We start from the raw sequence: 12776 nt of genomic DNA, 5'->3' as shown, positions 1-12776 counted from the left end.
TTGAGTCTGTGGAGTTATCACCCAGCACCTTGAATGAGCTCTTTGCATAGGTCCCAAGAGGGGAAATACCAATTGCAAAATGATATTAGGAGTGAATTCGAAGTTCAGARACATAGAAACCAATTGGATGAAGAGAATTTTATTCATTAGGCTATTTTCATGTCTTCGAAAAATTTWAAAATTTTTAAATACATTTGAATACTTTTTTTTTTTTTTTTTTTTTTTYAATAGTACARTTTATAATGCAGGACAGTGCCTGAGCAGGAAGAAAGGACATCTTGTTTACCCTGGAGTACAGGATTGGATTTGCCAGGGCTTGATCAGTGTTTTGACTCTTATAATAGCATGTATACTGAATTAGACCAAGTACCCCAGAATCTTCTTTCTGAGAATGGCAAATTGCAGATTTCTGGAGGACAGTGTAGACTAAAACTATAGGGTGATGATATTTCCTAGTAGACTGCTTTAGCAAWCAATGGCTAGGGGACTTCGGAGGCGGACCTCCCATGTTTATTTKTTACAGCCCTTGATGGGTTTTTCTTCCATGAATCTGTCTATTTAATCGTTTTTGAACCCATGTAGACAATGTTTCATGAGAATGTCTGTAAATTATCTTCATGTACTTTAGCTAAATAAGAGAAATATACTAAAATCATATCCCACATTGTCTTCTGCTCCTGCCCCAGTCTTGATCATTACACCAGTGTCTCTTGGCTTAAAAATTATTTTAAATCCTTTAATTTTAGCCCTTTATCTCTTCTTATTTTGCTGATTTGTGTAACAAAAAACTGTTTTAGTGGAAGATTTTTTCAAGAACCAAACTAAATTAATACAATGTGGAAAGATACCTTTCCTTCTTCTTTGCATCATCCTGCTGTTCCCATAGCTTACTATCTGCAATAGTCGTTTCCACAGGAAGCTACTATCTCCATGTTTTAAGATTTTAAACTCTTTTTCTCTGTCCTATATTTTACAATTTGATTCACTGTCTGTGGATTTGAATATTATTGTTCATGTTGATTTCAGTGGGAACTAGATCACATCAATTACTTAAGAATATCCATCCTTTTGCTAGCTGAGAGCTACTGTGGAGCATTCAACRGTACTGTTCTCATTGCTTGTAAATATATACAGTGAGTCTTGTGAATGAGGCATCAAGACTTTATTTGTTCCCCTATATAATCATATTTTTTTTGAAAGATGAGAAAAGAGCTGAAAAGAAGGGAAAACAGAGGAGTTCTTGAAAGAGTATACTGTGAAAAAAGCTGACAACATTATTGTATTTAGCATAGTTCTGGAGCTTCTTAATGGTCATCTGCGTGTTTCTAATGTATTTACATTTCTTTACATTGCATATTAAGATGTGGTAAATAGGAGCAGATGGCTCTAGGCTACCTAGTAGCCAAAGACAGGTCGAAGATTGAAAATCAGAACATGAGAGCCTGCATATCTCCYTTTGTGCCTGTATTCACCATTCTACATGTAATAATCAGCTATTTACTTTCAGAAAAGACTTTTAGTTTTTTTTCATCTGAACAGCCATGTCTTCATTCAGTCATTCCAACTGCAGTGGCACTTATCCTATATATCTATACATAGAATACCACAATTACTGTAATTTGCCACGTACAGGGACACGTAACAGGCATTTATGCGTCTGGTCTATAAAATGTGGCTCTATATAGTTAGTACTTAACTTCCTTATCAATATGCTTCAGTGTGTGTAGACTTGAGAGAATAGCTTTCCACAGTCTGCTGAGCCTCATAATGCACCAGACCTTCTGTGCATGCGTATATGTATGTGTATGGGTGAGGGGGAAATAATGCATTACTGACTAATGATCTGAAGATGGCAGCATTGGGTGAGTTATCTCATTTTCTTAGCTAAATAGAGCTCTCTTAAAATACAGATATTGTAGTTGTTGCATATGGCAAATTTATTAAAAAATCAGCTTTTCATTTGAAGGGCTTTTCTGAATACTGTAGTTTTTAATACTACAAGTTAGTAATAGGCAGACACATGTTTTACCATCTGGTCATTTTCTATGTATTTTATTTAAATTAGTTATACTGAAAATGCAAGTCTTTACCAAGACTTGATCGTTAAAGATAGATTCTCATCAGCAAGTCTAGGCTTATAAATATGACTCCCTTTTAGAATGAAAATGACTGCGATTGCTGAGCTTTATGAGGAGCCCAGTCCTGTTGTATGCCTGTCAGGTTGTTCGTGATCAGAGCATACCTGCTAGCTGTGTTCTTCTAAGAGAACTGAGAGGGAGGAGGCTRGTTCAAAATGAATAGTAGGATTTAGGCATAAAGCTGAGCTGTTTTTTTGTTGATGGTAGGGGCATGTACAGAACCAGAAACTCCTTTAAAGGTTTTTCTGGCAAAATGTTTAGACAGGGAAGCTAAGTTTGTATTCTCCTTAGTGGTAGATGTCTCACCTACACTCAAGTCCGATGTCAGATTTCTTGTCATTTGCATATCTGGCTAAGTTCCTGAGACAGCTTTTTTGGAAACCAGTTGTTTCGGCTTTCCTCTAGTTGGTGACATCAGCTGCTTGCACCTAACAAAAAAATTATCCCAGCTTGACTTACACAACTCAATGGCAAAATCGGAGATAGAACTTCGAGTTATAATTTGAATATCATGTGCTTTTACCTCCTCCTATGAATATCTGTGCCTCTGACTCCTATGGTAAAACCTGACTTAAAACCTCTAAAGTCACTAGAACCTTTCCTTATTCCCAGTTAATTCAGCAAATTTGGATTAGACACAAGATTCATGTTTTCAATCTTTTTTTTTTATTACACTTTTCAACATACTGCCATGCTACATTAATCAGTGACCCTGCAGGAACTTTTATATGAGAAAGAAAAATGAATTAGTTCTCAATTTCTAAACATTTGTTGAACTTAAAAAAGCTGCTGATTTCTGCTTTTTTGCRTTTAGTCTGATACTCAGCTTAGAAGAGCGGAAGTTGTAGGAGAAAGCAGAAATAGCAAAAACAAAATAAAATTCTTCAGATACTCAGAAAAACTTCAGATTAAGCATCAAATTCTATGTTGTTTATTCTAAAAGCACATATAAGCTTCACCTGCAGTAGCTATTTCATGCTTAATTGAAATGGAGTCTAAATTCGTATTTCATGTGAAGATATGTAGCTGTTAATTTCAGTGGAGTTATGCCTTTGCACAAATACTGATACTGTCAGATAATGTAATAACATAATAAACATAAATATATATGTGGTATTTTTGTAGAAGTCAGAAATTAGCTTCCTAAAAGCTTAATGTGTACAAATGGTTAGTAGCTTAATCTGATCTGTTTGATCTAACAAATAGAATCTTAATGTGTCATAACAAATGTTGAGTAACATAAGAACAGAAGTGACTGTCTTATTTGCTTTTGCATTTAGTAGATACTGGAGTAACTCTGCTCCTCAGTCCCTAACATTTAACTTCATTAAGCAGATACAACAAAGTTTGATGCAGTACTGTTATGCTTTATTGCCAAACTCAAAGCTACATCAACATGTGCTTACAATTGAGTGTTCTGAACTGAGTCTCAGAGATCTTCAGAGGTTCAGAGGCAGACAAAGACTGTGTAGGATTTTCTTTTCAGGCATATCATCTATTTCAGAAGACTTCAAAAATCTCTGCAGATTACTGTCTGCACCCTGGACACCTAAATGTCCTTGCTTGTCTGTTCCTATCTAGTTGGCTGTTCTGAACTGCGCCAGTGCCAAACAAAAGGCAGAATCTCACATTTTTTGCGCAACACTCTTTTACTGAAGAAAATGTCATTTAAAATACTTAGCAGTAGTAACATCCTTCATCTGAATTTATTTAAAAAACATGAAATTCTGAAGAAGTAAAGTGAATATGGTAGCAACTGTCATTGCTGAAATGCTTGATTGCAACTGCAACGTGTGTAACTATATATCTATATATTTTACAGTGCTATTTTTTTACTATTGAATTTGGCCTTTGCAAGCAAGAAGGACAGCTACGTGCTTATGGGGCAGGACTTCTATCTTCTATTGGAGAACTAAAGGTATGTGAGTTGATATGTCCTTTAAGCAGAAACAGCTTACGATTAATCATAACAAAATAGTAGTTGGATGTAAATACTTTGATTTTTGAATAACTGTTAAAGTTCTCAAGATAAAAACCTTACTTTTAACATATACTGACCTGAGAACTGTATTTGAAAAATCAGCTGGCAGCTGAAGCATGAAATGGATTTGTAAGGACTGAAACACCACAGCAGCTATAAATTACTAAACTTATTTGAATTTTGAGAAGTAAGTGTGCTATGAGACATTTTCATTTTTTGTGAATGGAGGATTCTTAATCCTAAAACTCATAGATTCTAATAGGTGAGGTGCTTTTGATATCCTGCATTCTGAATACTTTGCTTAGAAGAAAAACATTTATTCTGAATATATGGAATGATTTTGTTGTGGATAATCCAGTGTATTTCAGTGGATTAATTATAAAACAGTGCTTATTAAGATCCTGAGTCAGTATATTAATCATATTTAAAATTCAGGCATGCATCTAAGCTCATGCCAACCTTTAGTTTATGTGAAGCACCTAGAGCCCTATTCTTAAAGAGGCAAAAGTACATTGAGTTAGTAGTTGTAGGGGATCATTCTGTGCCTCTTGTTTTGCCTGAAGAATATAAGAAACAAGCAAAGATATTTTACCGTAAGTGTAATATTTTGAGAAGTAATGCATATCTGTGGCAAGATGGAAGGGAAGGGGAAGGAGATGAAGAAATACTATGTTTTTTTCTGGGACCCAAATGAACTCTTGGTGGCTTTTCATTTAAACATTTGGGTTTGGAAAGCTTATACAGAACAGTATTTACAAACTGTTTTGCAATAGATCTGCTGTTTATTTATGTTTAACCAGCTCTGCTAACAGTAATGTCTCAGGCTCTTTTTGTTGTTTGTTTCACCTTTAATTGAGAATGTTCAGGCTGAAGCTCATTAGTCAAATTGCTATACTTTTATTAGTAAGCTTGCAGAAGGAAATTGAAAGAAATAGTGAGAAAAAGGTCACAGAAAAGAACTTTCTCAGATATTTTTTCTTTGATTGCATTACAATTTTTCTCAACGGAGTACCTACTTCAGCAACAGAAGCATTTTTGCTTTAACAACCTGGCAATATTTTGTCCTCAAAGTTCAAAAATGGTTAAACACAACAACCTGGACATGTCTCACTTGTTTTTCTCTGTCCCAACAACATTCAGTGCTGAGCCCCTAAGTCTGTGCAAGGTTCAGCAGGGACYCAGGCCTTTCGTCTGAACTAATGGTTACAGTCGTTAAGCAAAGACTCTGAAAATGCCTATCMTATCATTTAAAAAAATCTAAAGGCATGGAAAGCAAGGACATGAATACTCAAGAACATAATAAATCTTATACCATCCAAGTTATAAACAAACACATTATTTTTTTTATCAAGTATGCATATTTTGTTTCCACACAGCAATCTTAGTTGTGATCCCAAATCTGATTATACTCTGGGATTATTGCTGAGTGAAGAAAAGACAAAGCATAATCCTTTTAAAAAGCAAATTATATAATGTGCACACTAATGTGCTATATTGATCTGCTTCAAAGGTAAGACTATATATCATAATAATTTTGCCAAAAATCAATAATATTATATATTTCTAATTCATTACATATATATTTCATAGGTGTTGAGCCAGAAGAGACTATTATATTGTCTAGTTTCACCTCTTGTATATCAGAGACTATTAAATTTCACCCAGACCTTGCATATAATGAGCACAGGGCCTTAAGTTAGACTAAAACATTTCAGTTCTTGAGAGACTAAGCACTTGTGTGCTGCAGGCAYAGAACATCACCATACTACAAGTACACATGGTCTCTGTGAAGGAACTGATAAGGTGAAAAATGGCCACCAGTCTCTGTGGGAGCTCTGTGCTCCAGAGTAGAAAAGAAGATAAGGAAACCTCCTCTGCCAAAATTACTGATCAGTAGAAGCTCTTTCTAGACCACAAATCTGGCAGTCAGTGTGCTTCATGGAAACAAGATACATGAGCTGGGTGCATCTGGGCACCTCATAACACTGGTGCACAGTGCCTCCTATCTTGTGTCTAGCCATTGCCAGTCTCTGATGTTTTACAGGAAAGCAACCTCTCTTCTGCCCTTATCTCCTAGCCCTCATTGGGAGGGAAAATTCCTTCCTTGACCTGCAGGTGTCCGAAAAATAGTGCTAATGTAATAGACTGTAGTTGAGATCCTGATGATATCAATATCCTGATTGTAATAGAGATGCTAATGGAAAGCAGCAATTGCTCTGAACRTTATGAGAACAATACTAGCTATTTCTGTGAAGAACAGGGATGAATTAGGGGACTCGAGATTGCTTGACTACGAAGTCTGACCTGCATGTGTGACCCCTCCAGAATTCTCATGGAAGACAGAGGAAAGAAGTCCTTTCAGAAATAACTACTGCCATTCTTAAGAAAACAGTGATGGTGGGCCCACAGTCCCCTCTATGAAACTATTCAAATATTTATTTATCCTTGACACTAGCAAGGCACATCTCGTTTCAGTTTTGAATTTTTTTGCCTTGGCTTTACAGACATTTGATATTATTAAGCTTTTGTCAGYAAGAAGAAAAGCCCTTTCTCCGCTTGCCCTCCCCATCAGTTCTCTTTTCAGTGTCACAGTATGCACAGGAAACAGAACAGTGGCCAATTTTACCTATAATACCTGGAAGTAACTAAGTGACATTATTTGCAGGATGCAAGTAGCCRGCAGTATTTGGATCTTTTAGACGAGTGAATTATCCCTATTTTTATATTACACTACTCCACTCTTCAAATCTGTCCGACAGCTTTAGCAATAGAGAACTAAAAGCTAGGGAAATAAAGGCACCAGCCTATCAGTATGGGAGTTCCTTGAAGTTTTTTTTTTCCCGCACTCAGTATTTAGAGTTAGAATTTCAGATACTGAAAGGTACAAATCCTGATGTGCATGCTGTGAAAGGATCAAACAGAAAATGCAGAAAGCACAACAAAATAAGGAGAAGGATAAGATTATAAATAAAGCCTGGAGAGAAAGGAATAATATAGTAAGTAGTTATAAAATGTTCTCCCTACGAAGTCAGGTTAACTCTAGCTAATGCTATTACACTGTATGTATGTGGGACTTAGAGATAAAGCAGAAATAATGTACATTTCAATTATTAAAACTATTTCTAAAAGACAGTCCAAATGTCTTTAGAAACTTTAATTCATTAATACGATGCTCTCTTGAACCCTTTCATTAAAGAAGTCTTCCTGTTGACTTCAGGTGGCTGTAGATCAAATCATATGTCACTGTTATATGCTTCTATATTTAGCAGAGAGACAGACTTCAAAATTTCCTGTATTCCTTTTAAAGTCAATTACAATATCCAGTCATGACTTTTTTTAATGGTGTTTGATGTTAAGAATAARCAAGATTATCCTATCCCTCTTTATAACTAAAAAGATAAAGCAGTGGTGGATTCAAATACAAGTTTGTGTTCTCTGAAGAGAGTAAAGATGATGCAGAAAACAACTCCTGATGCTAGATGCTCATTTTGCTGCTCTTTTTAACTGGAGAGTCTCTTCCTATTCTTCTAAAAAATATATAAAATTCATATCATTACATACAAAATTTCTGGAAATCTGGAAATGTCCTATGTTAGAGATAAGCAGAAAGCCACTTAAGARCATAGTTTTGAAGACTCCTTTGAATTTTCCCACAGAACAGCAAGGCGATAAAATCACTACTGGCATACAGGCAACTTCTCACCTTCTTATTCTGCCTGCCTTGTACTCCGCAAAGAGTGCAGTATTTGTAACTCATCTCAGGTTTCCCCCCACTAGCTGAATATTTTGCTTTTTTTAAAAATATTTTATTTTATTTTTTGTGAAACTGAAAAGGTCTGAGTTACATTATTTCACCACATTTTTTATCCTCAAAGGAGAAATTGTAGGACAAAACTCTTTCTTCGTGTGTTTGATAGTTGTCACTTAGGAAATGGTTCATGGTTACTCATTGTAAATACCATTTGAGGTGCCCTAGTATAATCTGACCTGCTCTCCARCTGCACCCCAGGAGGACATAAGTCTCCTTTAGGTTTTGTGCTGTATCTTTCATCCCAGTACAGATGCCTCAGACATCCTAGGCACTAGACACCTGAATAGGTGTCTAGGTACCTGAATCACCTCTTAAATTCTGATCTGACTGGATTGGAGGTTTTTCACTAGTATTATGCTTATTCCCAACATGGAAATTATCCTTTTCTTGAGCTGTTGCATTTTCTAATATTGTTATTTTTCCTGGGAATCAGTGAAGATCAATTTGGAAGTTTCACTCTGCACTCTTCTTGCTTAAACTGTGTTAGCATAAGCATTATAACTTATGTGAATAATGGGCTATTAAAAACAATTGTTATCCTAAGTCCACAAGATGGTGAGATGTTCTGTTTGCCTGAAAGCTGTGATCCGTATGAACATTAGCCTTGACATTTTGTGAAGGTGGGTAGGTAAAGAGGTTTAGGAGGGAGAAATCCATGTTAGGTATTTACACATTTGAGTTCAGTGAAGGTACACGTCCAAACAGAACGTAAGTGAATAGTGTTTATCAGATCTGAACTTAGCAGCTTTTGGACTGATAAGACAAAGCTTTTCTTTGAGATTCTTTACTTCACAATGCCCCTACAGTACCCAGGCACTAACATTTCATAGCACTATGATGTTTCTAAAAAACAGTTAGTTCTGCTTTGAGATCGGTGTCCTGACCAGCCTAGCTCACACTACAGAGTTTATGGTCTCCTTGAATATTTGGCTACAGCCTCGATGCTGAACTCTGGCATTGCTGGTGTCAGCATATCAACTCAGTAGTGCACTTTATGGATGCCAGGCTGCAGAATTTCAAACCTCCATCTTGCAAAAATATTTAGCATTGCGATGGTTACCATTGTGATTACTAATTGATCTAAGCCTAAAAGCCATATCCAAGAAGGGATATAGGCATCTCATGTGGGAGTTCAGCAGAATTTAGGCACTTCAGTCCCAAACTGTGACGCTAAGAGTAACTGATCGGGTGTCATGAAGGCATGCTTTTGCCTGTTTTCTGTACATGCCATTCTCTGCAGAGTTGCTACAAGGCAGCAGCTCTGCTCAGGTGTAAACTAAACTGAGAATCTGAGAAGAATAACTACAGCTGTTTTTTCAGAGCACATCCTGTGTGATATAACAAAGAATTATCTTTTTACTTACSTTTAAACTCTCCTCTTTTATGAATGGGCTCAGTGATTACAGTACTTGTTCATGGTGTGGGAGCCACAGACTGAATCCTCTTCTAAACTTTCTAGCCTTTAATCCCCTCCTTCTGTCCAAGGAGTGGGCTTGTACCACCAGCGGCCATTTATAAGTGGAGGAGAAGAGGAGAGGGGAGCAACCTCACTCTTTCTTTTGAAGCTGTCACAATACAGAAAAGAATTCATGAACCAGACTTGTAAGCTACTGATTCAATTCYGCAGAAAGCTTCGTCAGCTGTTGATTCCCTGCACAGAGCTTCACTGAATCCATTCAGAGTTTTAAAATGCACTGTTTTAGACACTTGAGGCATCAGGCCCTACCTGAAAGTATAAAGTCACCTTAAAAGCAGATGTTTTTATCCATGGTTAACCTCCCAGGAAACCTATTAAAATTCCCAGTCAAGAAAAACAAATTCAGCTCAATGGAAGGAGGTAAATGCCTAAATTTACAGGCACTCAGGCACATCAGGGCTCTGCAAGGAGTTGATGGCAACAAAGATACAGACAGGAGCCAAACCAGGTGAGCTGTTCTTCAGTCCATTTACRAGAGGATGCTGGTTAAGATAGGCCCTTTTCGAGGGGAATGTCTTGCTTTTAAATTTGTTTAACTGATAGGTATCTAGAAAGAATAAACTTGGCAAAAAGAAACAGTTACATGTACTGAAGGAAGTTAATTCTTCAACATTTTAAGTTTCTATGTATTAATTTATCATATATTTATTTTTGGAGAGAGATAAAGTGGGAAAAAGAGATTCTTGTTCCAATTTTATGTCCTGTTATTTGGAGACTGTGGGTTGAGAGCCAGTGTGATATTTTCAGAGCCTTTCGCAGGGATTTAGGAATGAATAACTCAGATAAAAGATGTGGCAGTTGTCTTAAGGTGCTGCTCTGTTCCAAAGAATGTCCACACACACAGAAAATGAAATAAGAGACACCTTTGTGTCTCAGGGATCTACTCCCTCCATGTCATTTCTCTATGCTTTACACACACACCTTCACTGTGGATAGCTATTAGGGGACTAAAGGAAGTGGACTTAAATATGCTCACTTTCCATGCTGGCACTTCCGTCAGAGCACTGCAAATGAAGATGCTTGTGCTCTAAAGGTTAAGGTAGTTCCAAAAACTAATACAAGTATCGTAAACTCTGAGTGGAAAGGGGGAGCTAGAAAAAGATTTTGTTGTAAAATGTCTCAGTACTTAGTTTTCAGCTTTGAGACCTCTTGTCCTTTTTAGTGGCTTATACCAGTTACATAAAGAGTAAGGCTAATCCAAAATCTCTTCTCTGGGTAACAATGCTTAGATTACTTATCTGCCTAAAATCTGCTCTGTACATATCTATGCCTGTTTGTTTTTGTKTTTGTTTTCCTTATTGTATTATATGGAGTGTTATTGCTCAGGTGTATGTGGTAGAAGGGTAATGCATTTCATCAGCACRTAATCCATAGACATTATTTAATGGATTTTGGAATGCACAGTTTCACTCTTAAACTCGATGTTAGGAAAATAGTATTTGAATGTGGCCTGAAAACGTGATGCACAGATTATGTGAATGGTTTGGTCACACTCAGTTCTTATACCAGTGGTTTGGTCACACTCAGTTCTGCCAGTTAAATGATATTTTGGGCACATACATATTTATAGTTGTATAGATCATTTTTCAGAAATGGTTATTTTATGACTTTTATCCATCTTAAGATTTAGATCTAGATGCCTGCATGGCAGGTACCTTTCTAATTTKCTCTTGATTTTTTTAATAATAATTYGGGGAAAAAATGACAGCATCTTAAAAAAGATTTCTTGAGTAACAAATGTTTTATTCAATTCACACTGAAAGATCACTGTGTGCTAAACAAATGAGGCTACCAACTAATGGCAAACATACAGCACAGCAGAACAAAAATGTATATAATTGCATAGGTAGTAAGGGGTATCAAAATACAGTTTAAAAGATACTGTAATGTATTTTGCAGCATGCTCTCTCTGACAAGGCCAATGTGAAAACTTTTGATCCAAAGACAACCTGTTTGCAAGAATGCCTTATCACCACTTTTCAAGAAGCTTACTTTGTTTCAGAAAGTTTTGAAGAAGCGAAAGAAAAGATGAGGTAAATTTACCTTGACTCCAAAATCTAATTTTCTCTTCTTTAGTAGTAGAAAAAAAGTGGTGTTAATTTCCTTTTTTCTTTCAGGGACTTTGCCAAATCAATCAATCGTCCCTTTTCTGTGTATTTCAATCCGTACACACAGAGCATTGAGATTCTGAAAGATACCAGGAGTATAGAAAATGTCGTCCAGGATCTCCGGAGTGATCTAAACACTGTATGTGATGCTTTAAGCAAAATGAACAGATATTTAGGAATTTGACATTTGTGGTACTGTGACTTGCTGTCTGCTGCTCTTTCTGTAGCCGGTCTAGTAACATCACATGGTATGACTGTCTTTCCAAATGCATCAGTTTTCCCTTTACAGCTTGGTCTGTGGCTTGCATCATTATGTAGCTCTATCTAATTGTAATGTGCAGAAAAAAACAAGGCAATGCTAATTCGTAAATGCAGCATGGAATGTAACAGTATATAACCAGCAATTCCTCAACATAGTGTCATGTACAAGTACACGATTTAAAACTTGCCTGGCAATGGTTTTGTTTCCTTAGGAGATGATTCGCTTCAACGTAATGTATAAGAAATAATGTTGCTGTTCATTAAGAGTCTGAGTTTATTTCTTTGTAAATCCTTTCTTCCTATAAGAGTCCAGAAAAAATATTTGCAAAATTTTCCATTTTCTTTGTTAGAGAATCTGTATTCCTTTATGCAGTGGTAAAGGCAATGTTTTGCCATACATATGTGACAGAATTGAGAGTCTCTTGTGACTGAAAAATACAATTTGTATACCAGTCCTAAGATCAGGAAGGCACATTGGCATTAAAAAGTCTAAGGAAATTACAGATTGAGAGACTCACAACTGATAAATATTCAAAGTGGATGARTAGTTGCAAAACAATACAAAACCTCTGGCAATTCATGCAGAAAGGGTAGTTCTAATTCATACATATAGTACCTCTGACCTATGATAATCCTGAGTATGCCTCCTCTGCAGCATTTATCTAGGAATAAGACTGGAAGTGCTTTTGTTACTCCAGATTGTTAGATGTCAGTATAAAGCCCCTCTACATCATTGTATGCCTTCTGCAATCACTTGTCTTTTGAGGGTACTCCTCTTGCATTTCATGCATAATTTGCCTTTCTTCATTATACCATGTTCAACCTTGACATGGACATGCATGACTGGRTCTACACTATATCAGTATCAGCACATATAAAAGGTTGAATATGGACGTTGTTATTGCAAAGATGATTATCAGTCAGTAGATTACTTGTGGGGTGATTAAATCATGGAGACAACCAAAATGCCTAGCTTGTACCAGATGGATGCAGGTAATAT

General features: G+C 36.4%; 1 protein-coding gene across 1 annotated transcript in view; it reads left to right on the top strand.

The window, feature by feature from the left end:
- The window catches only part of TPH2 (tryptophan hydroxylase 2), a 51266-nt gene extending 39407 nt beyond the window's left edge, over positions 1 to 11859 (top strand). Inside the window, exons 9-11 of the mRNA XM_085320571.1 lie at positions 3961 to 4056; positions 11307 to 11440; positions 11525 to 11859. Coding sequence (XP_085176697.1) covers positions 3961 to 4056; positions 11307 to 11440; positions 11525 to 11699 — 405 coding nt within the window. The 3' untranslated portion in view covers positions 11700 to 11859. The remainder of the gene's footprint in view (positions 1 to 3960; positions 4057 to 11306; positions 11441 to 11524) is intronic.
- The last annotated feature ends 917 nt before the right edge of the window (positions 11860 to 12776 follow it).

The sequence above is a fragment of the Rhea americana genome, unplaced genomic scaffold, assembly GCF_003343005.1.
Source record: "Rhea americana isolate MKP2758 unplaced genomic scaffold, rheAme1 scaffold_64, whole genome shotgun sequence".
NCBI lineage: Eukaryota > Metazoa > Chordata > Aves > Rheiformes > Rheidae > Rhea > Rhea americana.
The sequence above is the reverse complement of the archived record's forward strand: the minus strand, read 5'-3'. Positions and strand labels throughout refer to the sequence as shown.